The following is a 23,008-nucleotide window of genomic DNA, read 5'->3' on the forward strand; positions in this document are numbered from 1 at the left end:
ACAATGCTGCTTGCTGAAGTTTGTCGTCAATACAGTGGAGGAAAGTCAGAAAGCAGGCTGGATGCTATTACGAATTACATACCGTGAGAGATTTAAAGAGAATGAAAGCATTAAATACTTCTGTACCTCTCTGTCTCCCTTCCCCCCCCCCCAACAACCCATTGTTGCAAGCAGGCCGGAAGCTAACATCTCACATCGACCAGCTCGTTCAAATTTATCCAGAGTCAAACATTATACAGCATAAACATATTCACAATTTTAAAATCTGACTACTTTTTTTCCTTTATCCTTTCAATCTCTTCATGAAGCACTACGATATTTTTCGCGGAGTGCTTTAGCCTACAATATTGATAATTGTGAACATCACTGCTGTACATTTTTGATGTGGACTGTTCTGCCTATTCTAATCCACAATAGCTTAAAAATCAGAATTTTGAAATTCCTTTATAATTAATCGTAAATTTTTACCAGGAGAAATAAATAAACTTCTAGTTCAAAGATCTAACGGCTTCAAAGCTGAGTACTTGGTTCTAATGAGTGCATTGATGTTATAATTAACATGGAGGCATGAGATAATTACTCTGTCTGTTACAATCTACTCTGGCTTCACCATTACCGTGTCTGATTGATTGATTGATTTTAGATGGTTGCTGAGTAGACCTTTCTACTCAATGAATGAATTCATGGAGTGTGCTGTAAATATTATATTTAAAAAATGTAACCTTTAATACTTTAATTTTTATCTTTGTATTTTAATTTTTCATGTTGTCTTTGTATAAATGTGTTAACCTGCATCACACTCTGTTTATTTGTCAGTGTTTATTTATTTGTTTATGTTTATTTGTGCTAAGCTTGTTTGTCTGTGTATGTGTGCGTGCGTAGGTACGTATATTATCTAATCTGACGATATCATATCCAGGCTTTGTATACTGGCTTCTGACAAATAACAATAACAACAACAACAACAATAATAATAATAATAATAATAATAATAATAATAATAATAATAATAATACAGGACTGTCCTTGGACGAACCCTAACATAATTATATTTGCGCTTTATCCGACAGACGATCCGCATATTCTTGTAATTATTGTAAGCGCCGTAAAAACGTACGAAAATTAATTTATTATCGCCAGTTTGGAGATACCATCATTGTTGCTACCCAAAGGGTAGATTCAATTTTTGTCAACTTGCTAGCGAGGCTCGGCCCGCTCGGCTTGCCGTGCAACTTGGTTACACAGATCGATACTAAAATGTTGACGTTTGAAAATAAATCTTATTTCATTAATGAACATTGTTACTGGATTTTTAGTGGCAAACTTTAATAATGCAATTTGAAATAAAATTTATTAATTGTTATTTATGTTAGTTCCTAAATTCCCAATACAAGCAGCAGTCGTATAGTATGAATGGGAGAATCCCACGGTCTCATGTTGATTCTTGTTAATCAATAGAGCAGAATGACTCTTTATAGCTAATATAATTTTATATGTACTTGTAGAAGTTTGGTGGTTAGAAATAAACTTTTGTCCAAGAACAAACGTATATAAGTAAGTGTACAAATAAAATTTGTTGAACATTATGGTTTTAAGTGAAGTCTCTGTGTAAAGAATGATCTTAACCTCAATAATTCATAGCGGCTGACTCTATACTATATGTTTTAATAATGCTGCTTATATATCCAGTAAGAAAATACTGACTTCGTATAGCAATTTGTATCATAATTTGGTGGCTTTAAACATAGAGCTATTCATTAGTTTGAATAAATGTAGATTTTTTTTATTATTGATTATGGTTACATTTGTAATAGATCTTATTGAAATGGTTACTCGCCTTTATTGAGATGTAAAATAATAGCTTGCAGCTAGATATTTGTACATTATTTGTTGGAGCCTCTTTTACACCAGTGTGTAAACTTTATAATAATTCGATAACACAAGGAGTATCCTAAATGTTAGGGGTTAAGTGCAATATGAATAAGAGACTAGTAATTATTTACTTTAACAAGATCGTGGGTTTGCCGTATTTAAGCACGTATTAATGGTAGCCTGTGATCGTGGGGATCATGTTGCACTGTGTTTTATCTTTCACCGGCGTGTATTTCCGTAAATATTGCGAGTTAACGGTAAGGTTATGTTAGGTGAAGGAATAGCTAAGTTACATCAGGTTGAGGACTGTAACAAGGTTAGAGTGAGTTAGATGAGGGGATAAGTAAGTGACATAAGGTGGAGGAATGTGACAAGGAGTGCGTTAGATTAAGAGATAGATAAGTGACAGAAGGCCGAGGATTGTGACAGATGTCGCTACTGTCGACCCACATCTGGCTGCAGTTGGTGCTGCTGTAGTAAACAAATATTAAGACTTATAATTTTTTTGGTTTATTGAGGCCTAATATTTTTTATTTTGTTTGAATTCTGTCGTGATAGGAATAGAATTACATATTGACTTACTGTCAGAAACTATACAATTTATCATAAGTTGTTATAACATTATAAATTGATGTCAAAACTCTGTGCCTTTGTCTTTATTTTCTTTTGAGTTCCCTGCAGAGTGAATCAACTTTAAGAGACTGGCGCTCCTGCCATCTTTCGGTTCTACAGTGTGGCAAGCAGATCGCCAGCTCTCGCAGATAACGTCCTTGCCATCTCACAGCACTACAACCTAGCAATCGGTCTATCATTTAACTATGAAAATGAAAAGGATTTTGCCTAAATTTCAGGGCAATTGTCCAAAATTCTCTCCACTACGTTCTATACACATGGTGCAGTTATTTATGAAGTTCTGGGACATTTGCTGGAGCTCATCCTCACAAATATTGCGTATTATCTAGATGTGTACAACGTTTCTTATCGAAAACAGGACCCGTTTCTCCCCACCATAAAACTTCGTTTACCTTCACCGCGCTATCTTCAACGTAATAACTATAGATTAGGGGCTAAAGCAAGGATGCAGTAACTGGCGAGAGAGGGGTGGAAACATGGGAAAAGCGTTGGCCCCGTCCATAGTCCACCTGTGTTGAATGATGTCTCTGTGACACATATGCAATCACATAACACAGACGCTGGATACAAACCCTCTCCCTACCAAGTCAATGATACGTAGAGTGAAAGGAAGGGATGAGTGACGTATTCCGGCTTGTGATGTATGCCACAATTGGCGCCCAGTTCTGCAAGCCTGGCCTAAAATGTACAATCCATGGTGATCCTTATGTTTTTTCGCGTTAAAAATTAGTATTATTCTCCTGAAAAAAAAATGACGCCTTCTATAAATCTATGAATAAAAGATGAATATTTCCCTAAAAGACGAGTATTTCCCCTGGAATACACTTTTGTATTCTATTGTGGACCAAAATAATAAAAATAGAATAGGCTATATTGCCTTGATATACTGTAATTAGCGACATGTACACTTCCGAAGGCTATGGTACGGGTTACTTTAGAACAAGAATTTAATGACTTCAGTCAATTTGCTTTCTTAGCTGTTGTAGTGAAGGTGATTGAAATGTAATGCTCACCACTTATTAAATAATTTACCAACACAATGTTTCGATAGTTGTGTAGTCTCTTGAAAGATCCTCCAACACTTAAGAGAACACAACTCTTACGATTTCTTCAGTGGGTACATTTCAAAGAGGGAAATGTGTTGTTTTACTGTGTATCTAACCATGGTTAAAAATACGTATTTTTCAATACAGTTCAAACAGTTTGCTAACTGAGACTGACAGTGTTAAGTGCAAGTATGGTGCAACAACTCATAAGGAATACCCACGCATTGTGTCCTGGGCCGACCGTAAAGCAAACCTAAGTGCCAGGATTCATATCGGTCTGTGAAAAGACAGTGTGGCATCTAGTGCAGTTAGTTTTCCCTACCTCATGTATAGAGTGGAGTGCGCCAGAACTTCATACATGACTGCAACATGTGTATAGAATGTAATGGAGAACATTTTGAGCAAATACTCTGAAATTCAAGTAATATTCTCTCCATTTCCTTAAATAAATAATTCACTAGTTATGCAAAAGAGCACTTGCCAGACTGTATTCCTGTGAGACAGCAAGAACATTTTCTGTAAAAGCTGGAGATCTGTTTGACAGACTTGACAGACTGCAGTGTCAAGAGACTGCAGGAAGTGCAAGCCTTGGGTTTGACCCTCTGTGTAAAGATAGAAACACAGCATTTTGGAGAGATTAATGATAATAAAAAAAAAAAATAAAAAAAATGGAGCAGATGTTGTCATTCGTGTTTCTCCCAGATGAACGAATTGTTTGGGTATCTACCTTATTTTGATAACTGATCTTGAATCAAAGCAACAGCAGACACAAAAGTGAAATGTCTGTTCATAACTTGTGGAATCAGTTTTACTGTCTGTTGACATGGTACTGAAACAAAGATTGTAGGCCTGTTTCTTCTGCTAATATTGCTTTGGGAAAATTATAAAACTGATTATGTTTTGGAAGTGTGTCATATGTAACAGTATAAGTAATGCAGCTAGTGCTTTAATACATTATTTGTAAGGTGTGATAGAATGAATAGTCCAAATGGCATGATTGTGATGATGTTTGTTTTTATTTCTTTTGCAGATAATTTTCGAAATGCCTACCCATAAGATGCAAAGATTGTACCAGCTTTGCCTTGAAAACATTGTTCAAAATGCAAACTTCTGGCTGCAAGTGAAACAGATTCAAGAAAAGACAGGATTATTAGGCAGTCCATTTGATAGTCTGCGTGAGTAGTGTACTGGATATATTACTTAAAAAAATAGTCATGTTGTAATCTGAAGTTTAGCTATGTAAACTAGAAAGTATTTAGTGTAAGTACATTAACACGTTGCTAAATTGGAACACTTTCAGAAGATGCAGGTTACAGCCTTCAAGTGACACGAGAAAAGGAGAAGAGTGTGAATCAATTTATTTTTCTCCACTATTGTTTTAAAAGATAATAAGTAGGCCTATGTGCCTGTATTTTATCATTGTGATTTAGTCTTCATACGCACTTGTTTGTGATAATGCACATAATATCAAGTTTATAGGCCTAGTTATTACTTTAGCTTATTATTTTATTTTTTGACTGTCTTTTCAAGAATTATCATTGCTATAATAACGTTATTCTTACAGCTGCAAGTTTGGAACAAGATCTTCTTGATATGTATGAACGGATTCATGGTCTGCCAGGTCGAAATAATTTCTGGTTGGAAAGACAGGAGAAATGGAGGCTGTTTATTACACGAAGAATTACACGCCTGTCAATCACTGAGTACACAGAGAAAATAAGTCTTGTGCATATCGCTGCCACTTGTAGGGTAATATTCCAAATTACCTTTTGCTTCTATAATCAGATTCCATTTAAAATACAGCATTTTAGAGAGATTGAGAAAATAAAGTTTTTCACGTTGTTACATTTCGAATGTACAAACCCAGAAAGTACTGCGGATGCGTAGTATGTTATAACTGGAACTTCAGATGTCTCAAATTTTGTTTCTGGGTCTGTACATAAAAATAGTGCTAATGAATAAAATTATATAAAGTGCTACTAAGTGAAAATTGAATCGCTATAGCCATTTGTTTTTTCAGATGGATAAAAAATAAAGAATAAATAAATTGTTTGACTTTGGTGTATCTATTGTTGAAATGAAATTAGAGACAACTTATCAGTTTGAATCTAATAAAAACATAGTGACATAAGAAGTGGATATTAGTACATATGCTCTGAAGCATTTCATTAGTAAAAATCATTTTTGCTAATTGTAGTTTCAATGTTACTCTTCTTTGTTGACTTTTTTTATTTATAATCTCTCTGAACGTAATGAAAGTAAGATAAATTACAAAAAGTAGATAGGTCTAACTGGTTACATGAATGTACTGTATGTATTTACGAAATTAATTCTTACTCTTTTCGAATAATATGAGAGTATAACATATACTAATAATGATTTATTTTCAGAATTTAAAACACTTAGAAGTAAGGGATGTGCAAGAAGCCTTGCCATACCTGAAGGCTGTTGCTCCGTGCTTAACCACAATTGTATCTCTCAACATAGACACAATGGCACATGTCACAAGTGCATCACTGAAGTACATCCGCAACCACTGTCCAAATCTCAGGTAATGACAACCACTGAACCTATATTTATACTATCTGCCTAATTGCTCTGTTCTCAAGAATATTTAGCTGCGTGAAATATACTAAAAATCAAGGAGCGTGGAAATAATATATTCCAATTTTATTTTTGTTACTCACAAGTGCTATTTACTAATTATGCATTTGTTTGTTCCTGAGAAATGATATTAAGCATCTTATACTTCATTAAAAGACATGGTGAAAAACATAGGAGAGCTACAGAACATTAGATAGTCCCCTTTCCTCCTTCCATCTTTATTTGAAATTGTTCGACTGTTTGTTCTGCATATTCATTGATAACTGGCGCTACAGCCCGTTGAGTGCGTGGGCCTCCTCCAATATTTGTAGCCATTCTGTCCTGTGCTAGTCTCTTCTACCTCCTAACTCCAGTCTTCCTTAAGTCATCCTGCACATCTTGCACCACCTAAGTCTGGGTCTTCCTCTTCGTCTTGCTCCATCTGGGTGTCCATGCAGTGCTCGATTGGATAACCTAGAGTCTGGGATCCGCTCAACATGGTCCAACATATATAATGGTATATACTGTATGTTAAATAGGTAAATAGGAGAAAAATAATTATCATAATAATATAAAAAATAGTCTTGTTGCTGGTACATATTGATACAAAAATAAAAGCAAATGTTACAAAGAAACAAATACAAGCAAATATAGCATAGCCAGTTAGTTTGCTAATGTTTCTTATTTACACTACATGTAGTTTGCTTCATGTTCAGAACCAACTTTTTTCTTTAATAACAGCAGAATTCGTGATTAAATTAGACATTTACGTGAAACAAAATTCAACAAGTTTCGTTGGGTATTGAAATTAATATCACGTGTAATTACAATACAGTTTCATATTATTTTCAGCAAACAAAACTTGACAGAACTGCACGCATTGTATTCTTCACCTGACATAATTAGGAACATTAAATTCAGATGTTTGAGATGGGCAGGGCATGTAGCACGTATGGGCGAATCCAGAAATGCATATAGAGTATTAGTTGGGAGGCCAGAGGGAAAAAGACCTTTGGGGAGGCCGACGTAGATGGGAAGATAATATTAAAATGAATTTGAGGGAGGTGGGATATGATGATAGAGACTGGATTAATCTTGCTCAGGATAGGAACCAATGGCGGGCTTATGTGAGGGCGGCAATGAACCTCCGGGTTCCTTAAAAGTAAGTAAGTAAGTAAGTAAGTAAACAAAATTTGACAATAAAGTAAATTTAACATAGTAGCAGCAACCTTTCAAAATCGTAGTACTTTACATTGATGATGGCTTATATGATGAAAATTGCCAGGTTTTGTTTTTCATAGTCTTTTCTTTTTCATATGTTTTACATTCCCCATATTGAACACCTCTATAGCCATGTAAGTCATTATTCAAAAGACCTAACGTATCATATGTAACTGAACATCATATGAAACAACAGGAACCTATTACAGTTATTTTTGTATGGATACATTGTTGTTTAGTCAACTGTCTCAAGACAGGTCTGAACTTCACAAATGATACCAACAAGGCACCACTTATGAGGCAATTAGGCCAAGAGATAATGGCAAATTCCTTTCTCCCTCCATTGCATACATTGCCGACTAGCTACACGGATACATATTAGATTCTAATTTCTGTAAAATAATAACTTCTCACAAAGAAAGGGAAATATCTGCCTGACATAGCAGATGACCATTCAGATCCAGATTGCAAACATACAAGAATTTAATTTAATTAACATGAAAACTATACTAATTTGGAAACTAATATTAGTAACTATAAAAATTGGTATAAAATTTTGATAAAATCACATTAATATTTAGAATACAAATGAGTATTTAGTATAAGTATAGAGTCCTTAAGAATTTGTAGACAAATACTTTCTATATCATGCTGCAGTATACCTGGAGAATTCAAATAATTATTATTAGTAGACCCTTTACCTCCCATACATCCGATTTTTTTAGTGTACAAGAATATTTACATTTGTTGTTTGTTTTGGTATTTATATTTTATTACTTTCATCACATATGTATGAATTATTTTAAATACAGTTATTCACCTTTCCATTTAAATCCATGTGCGTGGAGTTTAGAAACAATTCTAAAATTGCAGTCGACTTAAATATTTTAGTCATTGATTTTACAACTTCACTTTAGTCAAAGGGTTCGAATAACTGTCAGTGCTAATGTGTCCTTTAAATATATCACTGTTACTATTGAATTGATAACTATTCTGACTAGGGTTCTATGAAAGCCATTCTTGATCTACAGAAATGGCCCCAATGAAATCTCTGAATTTGATTGCTTTCTCTATGCGTCCAACCACACAATATATAGTCATTTTGGTTAATATGCAAATTAATGAGTGAACCTGTTCATTGACCAACATCTGTCTCAAGGGAATGATGTAAGGACTTTGTAGGTGTGTAGTAATAGGGCAGTGATCAGCAACCCATGCTCATTGTGCAAGAGCACTCTCCGCTGCACCAAGAGCAGATCCAAAGACATTCGAGGGATAGATAGACTACTGTGGCTGAGCACTGAAGCACCTCTGTCACCCACTCCTTCACTATGAGGGTATACTTAGCACGAAAATATGACGACCTTCCCTCATCCCCTTCACCAGTTAACTGCAGGCACGCGCAAGGGATAAACCCTTAGCCGAGTTGCCAATTCTTGAAGTCATTGTGATTTGCGAACGTTTTTCAAACTGTGTTCCGTGAAACCGCGATTTTCAGCGAGACTATATTATATTTGTAATATACCTTAATTTATGATTACTAAAACAAAATTGGTATAAAAATGAACAAACTTATTTTAAAAATACTTTATATTTATATTTTCAATAACATGTTTTGCCTAAATAAACAAGGAAATGCAGAATTATATAAGTGTTAAATTCTCATGTTATTGAAGTTCCAGAATTTTATACTTAATTAAGGATGTTGTGCTGGTAAAATTTTCGGAAACTGTAATCATTGAATAGAAATTTATAGTGCAAGAGAGTAAAATTAAATTTTGGGTGATAATTTCCACGAGCACATAAAATCTGTTTACATACCAGTAATGAATAAAATATTGTATAGCATACAATATTTTATTCATTACTGGTATGTAAATTTAATTTTAAATTGTAAGTCTTTTCTTTGGAAAAGAAGTTCATATATATTCATTTTGTTATTGCGAATATGTTGGTTGTCATGTAGAGAGAGATTTAAAAACATTTAATTTACTGCTGTAAGTTAGAAAACTTTTAAGCACTGCTGTGAATAACGTCATTATTTAGGTTGCTAAGGACGGTGAAATAAAGACCAGTTTAGATACCAGTCATGGATAAATGTATTCCTTTTACATCATTATTTCATAACACGAAAATCATATTAAAGCACAAAAGAATATATTTGTTTCTCTGCCAGTTTAGTTGCCGATTCGATGCAAATTTTCTGTAGGCCTAAGGAACGTTATAAGATACGAAATACGATTGAATTAATTAAGGTGGCATTTACACTTCTTATACCTTAAAATTCTGTTATGTAATATATAGGCCTAATATAAAATTTAAATTTCTACACCAACTATTGAAGTTCATTCAGGTAAAACAACCTATATTAGCTTTTTTTTTTTTTAGTTATTTAACGACACTGTATCAATTACTAGGTTATTTAATATCGATGGGATTGGTGATAGCAAAATGGTATTTGACGAGATAAGGACGAGGGTTCGCTATAGATTACCTAACATTCGCCTTACTGTTGAGAAAAACCTCGGAAAAAACCCAATCAGATAAATCAGACAAAGCGGGAACTGAACCCACGCCCGAGTGTAACTTCGGATCGGCAGTCAACTCAGCCAACTGAGCTATGCCAGTGACTCTGTATTAGTTCTGAAATTATGATTTTTAATGTAAAGTGCAGCATTGGCTATAATAGCTGTTACGTGGAATACGGCATAAGCTTTTTTTTTCTTCTTCGCAAACTATATTCCTTAAAACCCTTTTCCGAAAGTGCTGATTAGAATCGAATGAAAATTTTTCTGCATTCTTAAACATAATGTAAAATTCAGGCCAGAATATTTCCGCAAATTTATTTGCTGTTGGCGATATCTCTTTCAAGTACTGTTCGCATACTGTTCGACGAAGTAAATCACGCATAAAATCGTCTATCTTACCGAATTCTGTTTTAATTCTTAATTTCTATGTCCCATATATATATTTTTTACCAACTCCGCCGGTTGTGTCCGATGTTAAGTGGTTAAGATTTGTACTTATCAAACTGCCTCAACTTTCGATTACTCTATGGATAGAATTTCTAATGTTAGACATAAATTTAACACTTCGTTTTCTTAGCTACGCTCCTCTGCAAATAACATATTCTGTTTTCTTCGATGGTGTTATTTGTTCTTGTCATGATCTTCAGGTGAATCAGGAGGCCTGAATGCTCCAACACTCTTTAATCATGGCCAGAATAAATTAGATATATTGAAGCGCACAACGGTATAAAACAACACATCGACAAATGTCTAAAAAGACACTGAGAACGGGTGAAACCGAACAGGTATAGAGGCAATGACTGCTACATTTGGCAATGCTGGGATCTATTGTATTTCTGCCACGCGGCTAGGGGTTGAGTAGAGAATGGGGGTTTATGAGGGATTACCAATTCCAAGAAGAGAGGCCGTCATGTTTTCGAGCCAAGTATACATACTATATTATGTACCGAGTGAAAATACTATAGGCATCCAACAAGGAAAACTCAGTGCGCAGAAACCAGCGGGCATGACTGTTTCATGCAGATGACGTATGCTCCCATTGCAGCATGCTCTCACGCATACTGCAAGGGGATAAGAGGGGTATAAGTATGCACTCTGCGAGGAGTCCAAGCTGAGTTTTGCTTATAGGATATCTATATTTACATTTCATATTTGCTAACTTTCTTGGTTGTAGAAATAGAACAAAAGCATGGAATCTAAAGTTAGATATGTGGAAGATATGTTTTAATGAATTGAGAAACAGTTAAGGCATGTAGATATTAATGTATAGCTATGGTATAATTTTAATTGCGTCACATGATATACACAGTCCTATTACCTGAAGTGCACGTCATTTGATTAAAATTTGTATTAAAATTTGTGATTTTACGTAGGTATAATATTTTTCTTTATCCTCAGACTTAATGAGTTTATGTATTTTGTTTTGCACTATACAGCACAATTAGGCATAGTGAGATTTATTCCTGTTGTTTGGCAAAATAAACAAATACATATAATTTTACAGTGCTCAGTCTGTTTTAGTAATCTTCATAGAGGTTACATTCATTCACTTCATGCGTTACCCTGATTGTATGGTACTCAAAAGCTACAGCAAATAAAGACTTTTGAAGTCAATTGTAAAAGAGTCAAAATCAAGCGAATGGTCATTCAGATTTTCAAGTATGGCAATTTCTGCAGTCTGCTTGGTAATACATGCTCTATAAAACTATAATATTGCTACGTCCCTCCCTCAAACCGACTTCAAGTTATAGCATGACAAGTGTCTCCTATTCCTCCAATATCTTCGGAATCTTGCACATGGCTGGCTTGCTTGCTCGCGGGTGCATTTACTGCCTCGAAAGAGCACCTGAGTTGATGACCACTGTAATAGGGTATGTTACAATAGATAACAAGGTTAATGCTTTCTTAGAGTCAGTGATAATGTGATGATCGAGAATTGTTGAAATACGAAAATATTCCAAAGATCTATATTGTCAACCGATTTCTTCTCTTAGTGTCCAAGAATTGAATCCAAGTCTCTGGCTTCCATAGCGATTCACTAACTATTTAGCTAACAATATTTTGGTTTTTTGACTGAATTCCTGTTTTTCTTTGTGGTTAATGATAACACATTTTTTTTTTTTCAGAGTGTTGGGATTGAAGTCATGCTTCTTGAATGACAAAGCAATGGGCCATTTGAAGCACATATCAACACTGGCAGAGCTAGATCTGCGTGACACAGAGGTCACTGCTGCAGGCGTCAGCCAAGTTCTCAAGTCAAACCCTCAGTTACGCAGTTTGCATCATCCTGAAGTTGTTCGTGCTCTATACAAACTCCACTCTACTCGCACGTGGTTAGTGAGAGTGGAGGCCAGCCTGTTGACACCTTCTACAGCAGCCTGTTATCACTTACGAGAGATAGAGCTTGAACTGTCTCGTAAGGATAACCCCAGCATGCTTGCTGTAGTTGTATCTGTTTGTCCTGAAATAGAAAGGGTTCGCATTGAATTTGATGCTAGAGCATCACCTTATGCTCTTGTTCCACTTGCAGCATTGAAATGTTTGACAGAATTGGACGTTCAGTGTGTGGCCGATACTAACAGGAAACCTTGGGATGATCATCCAACAAATTCAACTGTGTTGGAATGTGTAACATTATTTGAGGGAAGCATATTACCCATACTTCAGTCATGTGGAAATCGTCTACTTACACTATCACTTGAAGGAGTTTCAGGAGTAGATATGAAAGCTGTTGAGTGCCATTGTCCCCATCTTGTGAGTCTTGGTTTATATTACAACACTTATGCTAGAAATTCGTTCAGAATTCCCGACAATAAAGCATCTGTCAAGCCATTTCCTTCCTTACGCCGACTCCTCTTTGGATCCAACTCTGGCAATGATGATTTTTCGGCAGCCTATCTTGAATGGCTTCTTTCTAATGAAAATTTGGAGGAACTATCGTTATCAGGTTCACCTCTCTTCACAGACGAGCTGTTTGCTTGTGCATTTACCAATTCTGCCGCATTTCCTCGGTTAAGACGTCTGGAATTGGATTATTGCAATGTGACTGCAGAAGTTATTACTGGGTTTTTGTATCACTGTGGACGTAAGTCCCTGCGAGAACTGAGTATATGTGGACCATTTGTTCGTGAACAGGCTTCACCAGCTCTCTGCTATATTATCTGTGAAAAACTGGATGTACAACTGGAGGCATACTTCTATTCATTCATCAAAATGAAGAAACGTATGGTGCGATATAAGCAAGATCTCAACTTCATCAGGTAAATTTTACATTATAGAGTTACGCATATTCAAATGTATATGCAAAATTTCAGAGGAAGATAACAATTTTCATATATCTTTAGATATGTTTCTGAGTGTTGTCTTGAGTTCATGATAATATGATGTAATGACTTGATTAGAGTCCAGATTTTAATGACCTGAAAATACTTAAAAAAAATGACCTAAAAAGATGACTTTAAAATCAATGAAAAATGACATAAAAAGAAAAAAAAAATGATTTAAAACTTATCTTTATTTGATCTTCATACACAATTATTTCTCCGTTGCATTTTTCTTTGTCTCTGTGCTTCAAGACCTCGCCTATGTTTTTCTCTATTTACATGTTGGTCGATAGTGAATCTTTTTTCTGCTGCCACTTTGACATCACAAATTTTACAGTACAGAATACTGTATGTGGGGGTGTAATGGACACCCCCACATAATAGATGCACCGCAATTTTTCGCGTAAAAAAAAAAAACTCCACATAATAGACACATCTCATTTTAAATAAAGATCATTTTAATAATATCGAAAGTCGTAAGATTGGATGCACTGCTTAGTATGTTTAAATTCAAGTTTTTAAACAACAATGCATGGTACCACTGCAATCGTAATTGGTTCTTTTTTATGCGCGCAAAATATAGGTACTTTCCAATTAATAACGCAATATTATTAGGACATCTGCAGTAATCAGTTGTGTTGATAAAATTGTGTTTCGACAATGGATAAGAACCGACCGAAATATTCAAGTGTCTTGTCTTATTGTTGCTGTATTCATTGTTACAAGTTATCATCTGTTTATATAACTGCTGCTAACTATCAATTGTCTTAAGTGCGACGCAATTGATATATAAATTAGTCGAGGCCCTTATATCGTTATGTATTCTATTGATTATTTCAACATTCGAGCTGGTGCACCTTTAATGCGGGTTTTTTTTTTTTTTTTGCACTAAAATTTTTTCCTTGCATAAGGACGCACCCTAATTTTTTGTTATAAAAGTCGAAAAAAAAAAATGCGTCTATTACGCGGGTAAATACAGTACTACTGTCACTTGAAAATACAGTATCACCGTACTCTAAAACAAACTGTTTTAATTTCGCGGAAATACTTGTTTTTATTTTCAGCATGATTTAACACTTGACTGAGACATGGTATGTGGAAAACTTAATCGTAGATGCAGAATGGAAATTGACTGGGTTGTAAAACCCTCAAACAATACATTGAAAATAGTGACACCCTCACACTCTGTAAAGAAAAAGTTTTCACTCTCATGTGTTGACAATAAGAATGAACCCTTGCAGTTGAACTAGTCCAAGTTCGAACAAAATATCGAGGAGTAAAGATTTTTTTTTATTTTTTTATTTTAGTTGGTTATTTAACGATGCTGTATCAACTACTAGGTTATTTAGCGTCGATGAGATTGATGATAGCAAGATGTTATTTGGCGAGATGAGGCCGAGGATTCGCCATAGGCTACCTTGCATTCACATTACGGTTGGGGAAAACCTCGGAAAAAACCCAACCAGGTAATCAGCCCAAGCTGGGATCGAACCCGTGCCCTGATGCAACTTCAGACCAGCAGGCAAGTGCCTTAACCGACTGAGCCATGCCGGTGGCTAGGAGTGAAGATTCTGGAAATTGATTTTCACTAATATTTTGATAATAATGCATTAAAACTGGCTAAAAATGACAAATACCTTAATTTATACTTGAAAATAACTTTGAAATTGCATAAAAACTGCAAAAATGTCCTGTTCTAGAAAAATAGCAAAACAATTTTAAAAAGATCATAAAACAAGGTGCAAAGCCATTGAAATCTGGACCCTAGACATGACACACAGTCTACACTTCAACAAATTAAGTACCTGTAAGAATAAAATAAGCTATTCATGAGCGTGATTTTTATTTCTTGCATAAAATGAATATAATTCATTAACTGTTGTTCTCTCATTTTGGGACAACTGGATAAATAATTGATTGAGACCTTAACAAGCCAAGAGACCTAAACCTGAAAAGTTGATGATGATGATGATGATGATGATGATGATGATGATGATTAACATACAAAATATTAATTGTAAAAAATTATTAATGAAATTACGTAAAGTTATGAGAAGTGACTAATATTTAGATGTTAATGTTGCAATAGAATGTGTATGTGATGGTCATACGAATTTTATACAAAGTGGACTCTTCAGACATCATTAGGATTTTAACGTAGTATATTTTCCCTTCCCCCTACTGAAAATGTAGACAACTGTTGTTGTTTTCTGATGCCAGGCATTTGGCAATAAAGTCATTTGACCTCTTGAACTCCAATATTTTTCAAAGATATTATCATGGCCAGCCACTGAAGCACAGATTTTGAGGTGTTCCGAATCCATTTCTTGGTTTGAGTTGCAGAATGGGCAGTTAGGGGACTGATATATTCCAATTCTATGCAGGTGTTTGGCCAAACAATCATGGCCTGTTGTCAATCTAAATGTACTACAGACTATTTTCGTGGTAAATCGGGAATTAACTGTGGATTATGATGCGGAGAGTTCCATTTTCTCCCTTGAGATTGTGTTACCAAATTTTGTTTGTTGGTCTAAGTATGTAGATTTAATAAATCTTTTCAGAGAGTAATACGTAGATTTAGGTCTGTAAGTAACAGTGCTGCCCTTCTTTGCTAAAGCATCTGCATTCTCGTTTCCCAGGATTCCACAATGGGATGGTATCCATTGGAATACAATTCTTTTATTGAGTGATATTAGAATGTAGACAACTACAAAAGGACTTAGGTGGTATTCATAGTCGACACTTTCGATTAAACTATCCTTTGGAAGATGCAAAGTATCACTTTTCTGTTGCACAGTCGACACTTTGGTGCAAAGGAACACTTTGGATGAAAGTGTACTTCCGACCACACTTTGACCCGAAAGTGTCACTTTGTAGAAAAATGGCGGACGTCTTGGAAGTTGTCGAATTATTTATTAGAACAATTAGTGGACAATGTACAAAAGCACTACATTAGGGATAGGCCTAAAGGCAATCCCGTGGAAGTTTATAATGATATAGAATTAAAAAAAGGTTCCGATTTGATAAAGAAACTGTTATTGAGATTGCTTATCTTTTCGATGACCAGTTGACAAAAACGAATAATAGAGGTTTGCCAGTGCCTTCAATAATACAGTTATTGACTGCATTAAAATTCTATGCTACAGATATGTACCATACATTAATATCTATAATATTATAGTTATGGTATTTCTGTAGTAACATTCGTATATTTATAATCTCAATTCGATGAAGTGATATGTAGGTAGATATGCCTATATAACCTATTTTTATTACTGAAACGAATTTTTTAACTTAAATAATATTAAACTAACTTCAATCTCAGTCATCTCTTAAATTAGCATTGTGAGACCTCACGTGCCTGCTTTGTAACCAGATTCCATAATTATATTAGGTTTTAAATGATTTTGATTTTTGTTGACTACCTGTATTTTGAGATAAGATTTATCTTGATGCTGATATAATCATTACTGTTTTGATAATATATATTTTCATGACGGTAAGCAATACATCTGAAATGGCTGCTTCTGCTGAGATACTATCTCTAGTTCATATGCAGTCATAACCTCACCATGAAAAGAGATCTCATACCATTAGGCCTATTTTGTTTTGCATTGTAGAAAAATTTGGCATTCAAAGTATTCCTGAAGAGCAGGCAATAATGGAAACAAGAGAGAGAGAGAGAGAGAGAGAGAGAGAGAGAGAGAGGGAGAGAGATATAATAATAATAATAATAATAATAATAATAACAATAATAGTAGTAATATGTTTATTTCATTCTTTTGACTTCTATTCACGAAAAAGACAAAAATGAAAGTGAAGGGAATAAAACGATATATCAGTTACGCAGATACATATAAAACCTAACCTAACAATATAAATATTTTATATATATATATATATATATATATATACACACACACACATACATACTCAGTCCAACCCTAGATCATATATGTAACAGATAACTCATCGCTATGTTAAAATCGGCAGCACTTTGAAGAGAACAACTGCCAGGATCACCACCTGTCCGCCGTAAACGAATACGAGATGGCAGTACAGTCGCTAATGCAATTTAAATGGGAATTATGACGTGATTCCTAATGTAACAATTAGATGGCAGCGTAGTAAACCTGATAAAAGTTGTTAATGTCAAAGCCTATAAGGCCGACTTATCTGTTACATATATGATCTAGGGTCCAACTTAACCTAACTATACAGGGTGTTTCAAAAATACGGATCATAATTTCAGGTATGTATTTCCCACATGTAGACAATCAAAATAGTTCATTACAACATGTGTCCGGAAATGCTTCATTTCCGAGTTATGGCCTTCACAACATTGAAATTCACTGGAACGTTTTTCTTTCCGCAGGTCATTGCCGTCAAAGGAGACATTAAGAGGGCACTCTGACAGTTCATTCCAAGGCGAAGGTTACATTCAGTGTTGTGTAGGCGTTAGACTGTGCTACATGTATTCAAATCAAGAGCTGGCAGAGATACACTTCATGTACGGTAAGGTGAACGGCAATGCTGCGCTGGCTCGTCGTTTGTACCAGGAGAGGTACCCACAGCGACAATGTCCAGATCGGAAGACATTTGTACGTCTCCATTACCGTCTGTGCGAGTATGGAAAATTTAACTCTCCTGGTTTGGGAAGGGGACGACCAAGTTCTACAACTCCAGAAGTACAGGAGGAGATTCTGGAGGCTGTGAACATGACTCCTTCTATCAGCACACGAAGGGTAGCGTTGCAAGTCAATGTTCCTCATACGACTGTCTGGAGACTGTTGAAAGAGTATCAATTATATCCTTATCATTTGCAACGTGTACAGGCCCTGTCATCAGCAGATTACCCTGCACGAGTTAGGCTCTGTCAGTGGCTCTTGCAGCATTGTGGTGTAAATCCGAACTTTCCTGCCTTAGTATTATTTACAGATGAAGCACAGTTCACACGAGATGGCATAACAAATTTCCACAATCAGCATGTATGGGCATATGAAAACCCACGTGCAACTGTTCCATCTCATCACCAGGTGCGGTTCTCCCTCAACATGTGGGCCGGTATCATTGGTGATCGATTAGTTGGACCTCATGTACTTGTAAACAGACTTACGGGGCAGGTGTACACAAACTTCCTGGAAAATACAATACCTCATGTTTTAGAAGACACTCTACTGATCAATCGTCAACACATTCACTTCTTGCATGATGGTGCTCCTGCACACTTCAGTCGTACGGCTCGCCAGTACTTGGATCGAAGGTTTCCTGATTGATGGATAGGTAGAGGTGGCCCAATTGCTTGGTATCCACGCTCACCTGATCTGAACCCTCTCAATTTCTACTTGTGGGGCCATTTAAAATGATTGGTTTATTCGTCTCCAGTGCCTGATTTGGAATCCCTTCGGAATCGAATTGTGGCATGTTCTGAGGACATATGCAATATTCCTGGAGTTTGGAATCGTGTTCGCAGGTCAATGAGACATCGATGTGAGGTCTGTATTCAAGCAGGAGGTGGACATTTTGAACATCTTCTGTAATGACAACGACCTGCGGAAAGAAAAACGTTCCAGTGAATTTCAATGTTGTGAAGGCCATAACTCGGAAATGAAGCATTTCCGGACACATGTTGTAATGAACTATTTTGATTGTCTACATGTGGGAAATACATACCTGAAATTATGCCCCGTATTTTTGAAACACCCTGTATAAACCAATAAAAGATACCTATGTACAAAATCTAACCTAACTATATAAATCAGTGGAACAGATACATACAAAACCTAACTTAACGATATAAATCAATCAAAAAGATATGTACAAAACCTAATCTAACTATATAAATCAATGGATCAGCTATGTACTGTACAAAACCTAACCTAATATCACCAGCAGTATCACTATCTATTTAATAAAATATTATATATCTGAACTGACTGAAATAATCTAAATTATCGGCAACACAAACTAAAAACTGAAATAAAACAACTTTAAATATATATTTTCTTTCTTGCGCGATCAATTAGGCTCCCAACTCAAATCACAAGCATTATAATCGGTGGGTTACACATTAATTTGTTATTGTTTGTTCACATGTTTTGAAAGGCATTGTGGGACTTCTGTTACCAACCAAATTGTAACTCTACACTTTGCTGGCGTAAAGTGACACTTTGTAAAGTGCAATTCTTGAATCGTCTATGAATACCACTAATATGAAAGAGCCACTTTCGTCAAAAGTGTCACTTTGCAAAGGGGTGATATAAAGTGTCGACTATGAATACCAGCCTTAGACGCGAATTCTGACTAGAGAATGAATGTTACTCATTGCCTATATGAAATCATGGTTTGTCATACATGAAGATCAGACATCCTGCTGCTCTCGTGACATGGGAATTCACAATGTGTTCAGTGCTAAATTGGAAAACTCAAAATAATATAGCTTTTTCTGGATTAGATTTACATTGTAGAGTCAAGAATTAATTAATATTAAGCTTAGCTTACATATACGTAAATAATTTCCCAAAATATTTTATTTTATATTCACACACAGCAAATCTCTATTTTTATGTACAGTGCTCAAAGAAATTGTTGCATATCATTTTTTAGCACAAAAATTTTTTAAGTTTGCAATAAAATACTATGTAAATTTCTTTGAACACTGTATTAATATTTATTTATTCAGACAGAAGAAAATAATATGTAATCCTCATTTTTCCCCCCATTATCTTAAATATATTTTAACATTTTGTTTTCCCAGATACGCCTGTTGTCCTTTTAAAAGGACAGTGATCATTATTTCAAATTACCCTCTCTACAGCTTTGCTTTTTCACAGGTGTCACTATTACTGGTCTTAATTAGAGGCTTGTTAGATGTGGCAATACAGGTAATGTGAGTTCTTGTCATTGTTGAGTTTGAGATGTGGACGTGAGAGTGGTTTCTTTTATTTCAGCTATGACATCCGAAACGCAAATCAGATACGAAAGTTGAATATTGTTACAGTTCGAAATTATTTTACAAATTGTTATAGATCAAATGACTCCTAATAAACATAAATAATACGTGAAACAATACGTTTGAAATATCTATTCATTGCGACATTACAATGACGAAAACTTGTGTGTCCTTTCAAAAGGACAATAGAAATATCCCCATACACTTTGAAATTGCGTCTCTTTTTCAAATTTTAGTGGATTTTCCCTGTATGAAATGCTATCTATGTTTGAAAATTATGATATGGGCAAAATTTCATCTCAAATACAGACATATGCTATAATGCCGCCTGCAAATGCCATTGAAGACGTAACAGACGAGGATTCAGGGGACAAACGTGATGTAACACCTACTAATCTATCTGGTTCACAGCTTGCAGCAGGAGCAGAAATATTTCAGCATAGCCTTCTTGAAGAGGAGGGGGAGGGGACTATATATTACATAAATCTGGCTTTCAGGTATACGTTAACAGAAAACCACAATTAAAGTTGCACAGAGATTGTGTGCACTCAAAGTCGGGTTTCTGGCATCTTGTCAGCCCACTTGAGGTGTGGATATAAAGGGAAAAGTTGAGACAGTGTCGGGTGTAGTTCTGGGTAGCTCAGTCGGCAAAGCATTGGTGTGCTAAGCCAGAGGTCCCAGGATTGATACCCAGCCTTGGAACAATTTTTCCCTTGAGATTATTCAAGTCTGCTTCACAGGGAGCTATACCTGAAAGCCAGATTTGCACAGCAAGATCTGTTTACAAGTGGAAGACTGGTGATGTTCTGGAGGGAGGTAATGAATGGACATAAGTTTATATTGTTTTTCATTCAGCATTTTTGGGAGAGGTCTTATTTTCGTCATTTAAATTGTCATTGTCATAACAATGTAGATTTGAGAAAATGAACTCTAACCTCTCTCTTGACATCGCCACAGCAATTGCTTCATTATTTATGTATCATCACTTCTCTCCCAACATAGCCTCCTCCTCGAAACTTAAGCACTCTTTTCCCCTATTACGTCATTTTTACGTATCAATAGCAATACTGTACTCAATGACGATAGCATTCTAGAATTAAAATGAATGTAGCCACAATGCATCACTTTTCAGAATAATATTAGTAATAATAATAAAGAAACAGTAACAAAATAACAATGTAATAATTTGATGATGATAATAATAATAATAATAATAATAATAATAATAATAATAATAATAATTGTAAATTACAACAATGACATTGTTTCCTTTCATGTAAGCATAGTATACAATTCTTCCTCAAAATTTATGCTCATATGCCTACTGTCCTTTTAAAAGGACACCTGTTTCTAGCTCAACCATTTAAAACTAGAATGTTTCGACACCATACATGTACTTATATAGTGCATTAAATGTGATTTGTAAAATACACAAAAATTGCAAAAAAAAATATTTCAGGCATATCTAGATTAAGCTCTTGGCTGTGTTAAACAATTTTACATAATGGCATTCATTCATTCATTGTGAATGCAATCGTGGAGTAAGCTGAAATCTTGATATTCAGTATATTTTCAGAGCACAAGCTATATAAAAGATACTATATTTTACTATTTTACTTTTTTTTTTTTTCAGTTCTAAGTCTGATATTGCATCTCCAAGACATCTGCGAGAGAACTGCCGCCATGCAGATCGACACCAGTAGGGGATGCTGCTTTCAGAGAAAAACATGTTCCTCTCAGGCTAAAACATTCTAGTCACGATCTGCATTACGACTGGTTTCGTCTGCTATAGGTCATGTGTGTTGTAACTACCCACTCCACTATGCTGTGATGTATTCAATATGTACATATCATTTTACCCAACCAAAGAGCAAGGAATCTATTACAACATTTCCATTCAAGATTCAAGCATTTTAAGTACGGTATCTCCTCAGCTCCTATTTGTTAATATTGTACCCTATTCTGTCCTCTTATCCTTTTTATTGTTGAGACTCAGTTCACGACTCTTTGTACAGATTATGATTCAGGTGGTAATAACAGCCAGCCTATTTAAAATTCAAAACTGTTGATATGTTTTTGAAGTAGGCTACTGGTAATTATCGTTTCTGCCTAACATTTCAAACAACCTTTTGTGGTAAATTATAAATTTACTTATAAAAATGGCTGTAAAAAAATTCAGTAACTGAAAAGTGACTAATATTTGGATGTTTATTTATTTATTTCATCGCTACTACAGAACATGTGTTCCAATTACAGTAGGATATATGATTATAACTATAACTAACATGCAACTAAAAGTTAACATATCATGAAACTATTGCTAAGTATATAGATACAATAGAATATGTATGTGATGATCAGACGAATTTTATACAAAGTGGACTGTTCAGACATCATTATTTCATTATATTTTTAATTATCAATCTATTATCCATACTAATAAAGTACACACCATTCCGTATCAGGTTACAATTCATTTATCTACTTCACATTTTTAAGATTTTTAGAACACAGGCTATGTTATGTACAGTGAAACCTATTCAAGACGGAAGTGACAGTCCTAATTTTTTTTCCGTTGTGGACAGGTTTCCGTATTATTCAGGTGTGACATTAAAATGGAATATTTTGTCATTCATATACATGAAAAACAAAATGGCATGTCCCAAACTGCAAGAAGTACAAAATATTCCATTTAACACTCATCACATTAAATCAGCTTTCTGTCGCTTATTACGTTAGTGAATCATCTTGATTAAAGTCTCATTTTCTGTATAAATATTATTGTAACTCATTCATTAGTCATTAAACATTACTAAAGTTTACTAATCTCATTATATTTAATATCTAACA

At 35.0% G+C, this 23,008-nt stretch overlaps 1 protein-coding gene across 1 annotated transcript; it reads left to right on the forward strand.

The window, feature by feature from the left end:
• The first annotated feature begins 1,416 nt into the window (after positions 1-1,416).
• On the forward strand, positions 1,417-22,190 carry LOC138698004 (F-box and leucine-rich repeat protein 13-like). Its single transcript, XM_069823679.1, has 6 exons — positions 1,417-1,554; positions 4,582-4,726; positions 5,116-5,300; positions 5,942-6,102; positions 12,010-13,143; positions 21,792-22,190. The coding sequence occupies exons 2-6, from the start codon at positions 4,594-4,596 to the stop codon at positions 21,859-21,861; spliced, it is 1,683 nt and encodes a 560-aa protein (XP_069679780.1). The 5' UTR covers positions 1,417-1,554; positions 4,582-4,593; the 3' UTR covers positions 21,862-22,190.
• Positions 22,191-23,008: the final 818 nt, after the last annotated feature.

The sequence above is a fragment of the Periplaneta americana genome, chromosome 4 (assembly GCF_040183065.1).
Source record: "Periplaneta americana isolate PAMFEO1 chromosome 4, P.americana_PAMFEO1_priV1, whole genome shotgun sequence".
In the NCBI taxonomy this organism is placed as follows: Eukaryota; Metazoa; Arthropoda; class Insecta; order Blattodea; family Blattidae; genus Periplaneta; species Periplaneta americana.

Excerpts from the sequence above, each read along its gene's own strand:
- LOC138698004 (XM_069823679.1), top strand. The coding sequence starts at position 4,594 with ATGCCTACCCATAAGATGCAAAGATTGTACCAGCTTTGCCTTGAAAAC. Across the intron at positions 5,301-5,941 it reads ATATCGCTGCCACTTGTAGG|AATTTAAAACACTTAGAAGT; the intron begins GTAATATTCCAA and ends ATTTATTTTCAG. Across the intron at positions 6,103-12,009 it reads AACCACTGTCCAAATCTCAG|AGTGTTGGGATTGAAGTCAT; the intron begins GTAATGACAACC and ends TTTTTTTTTCAG.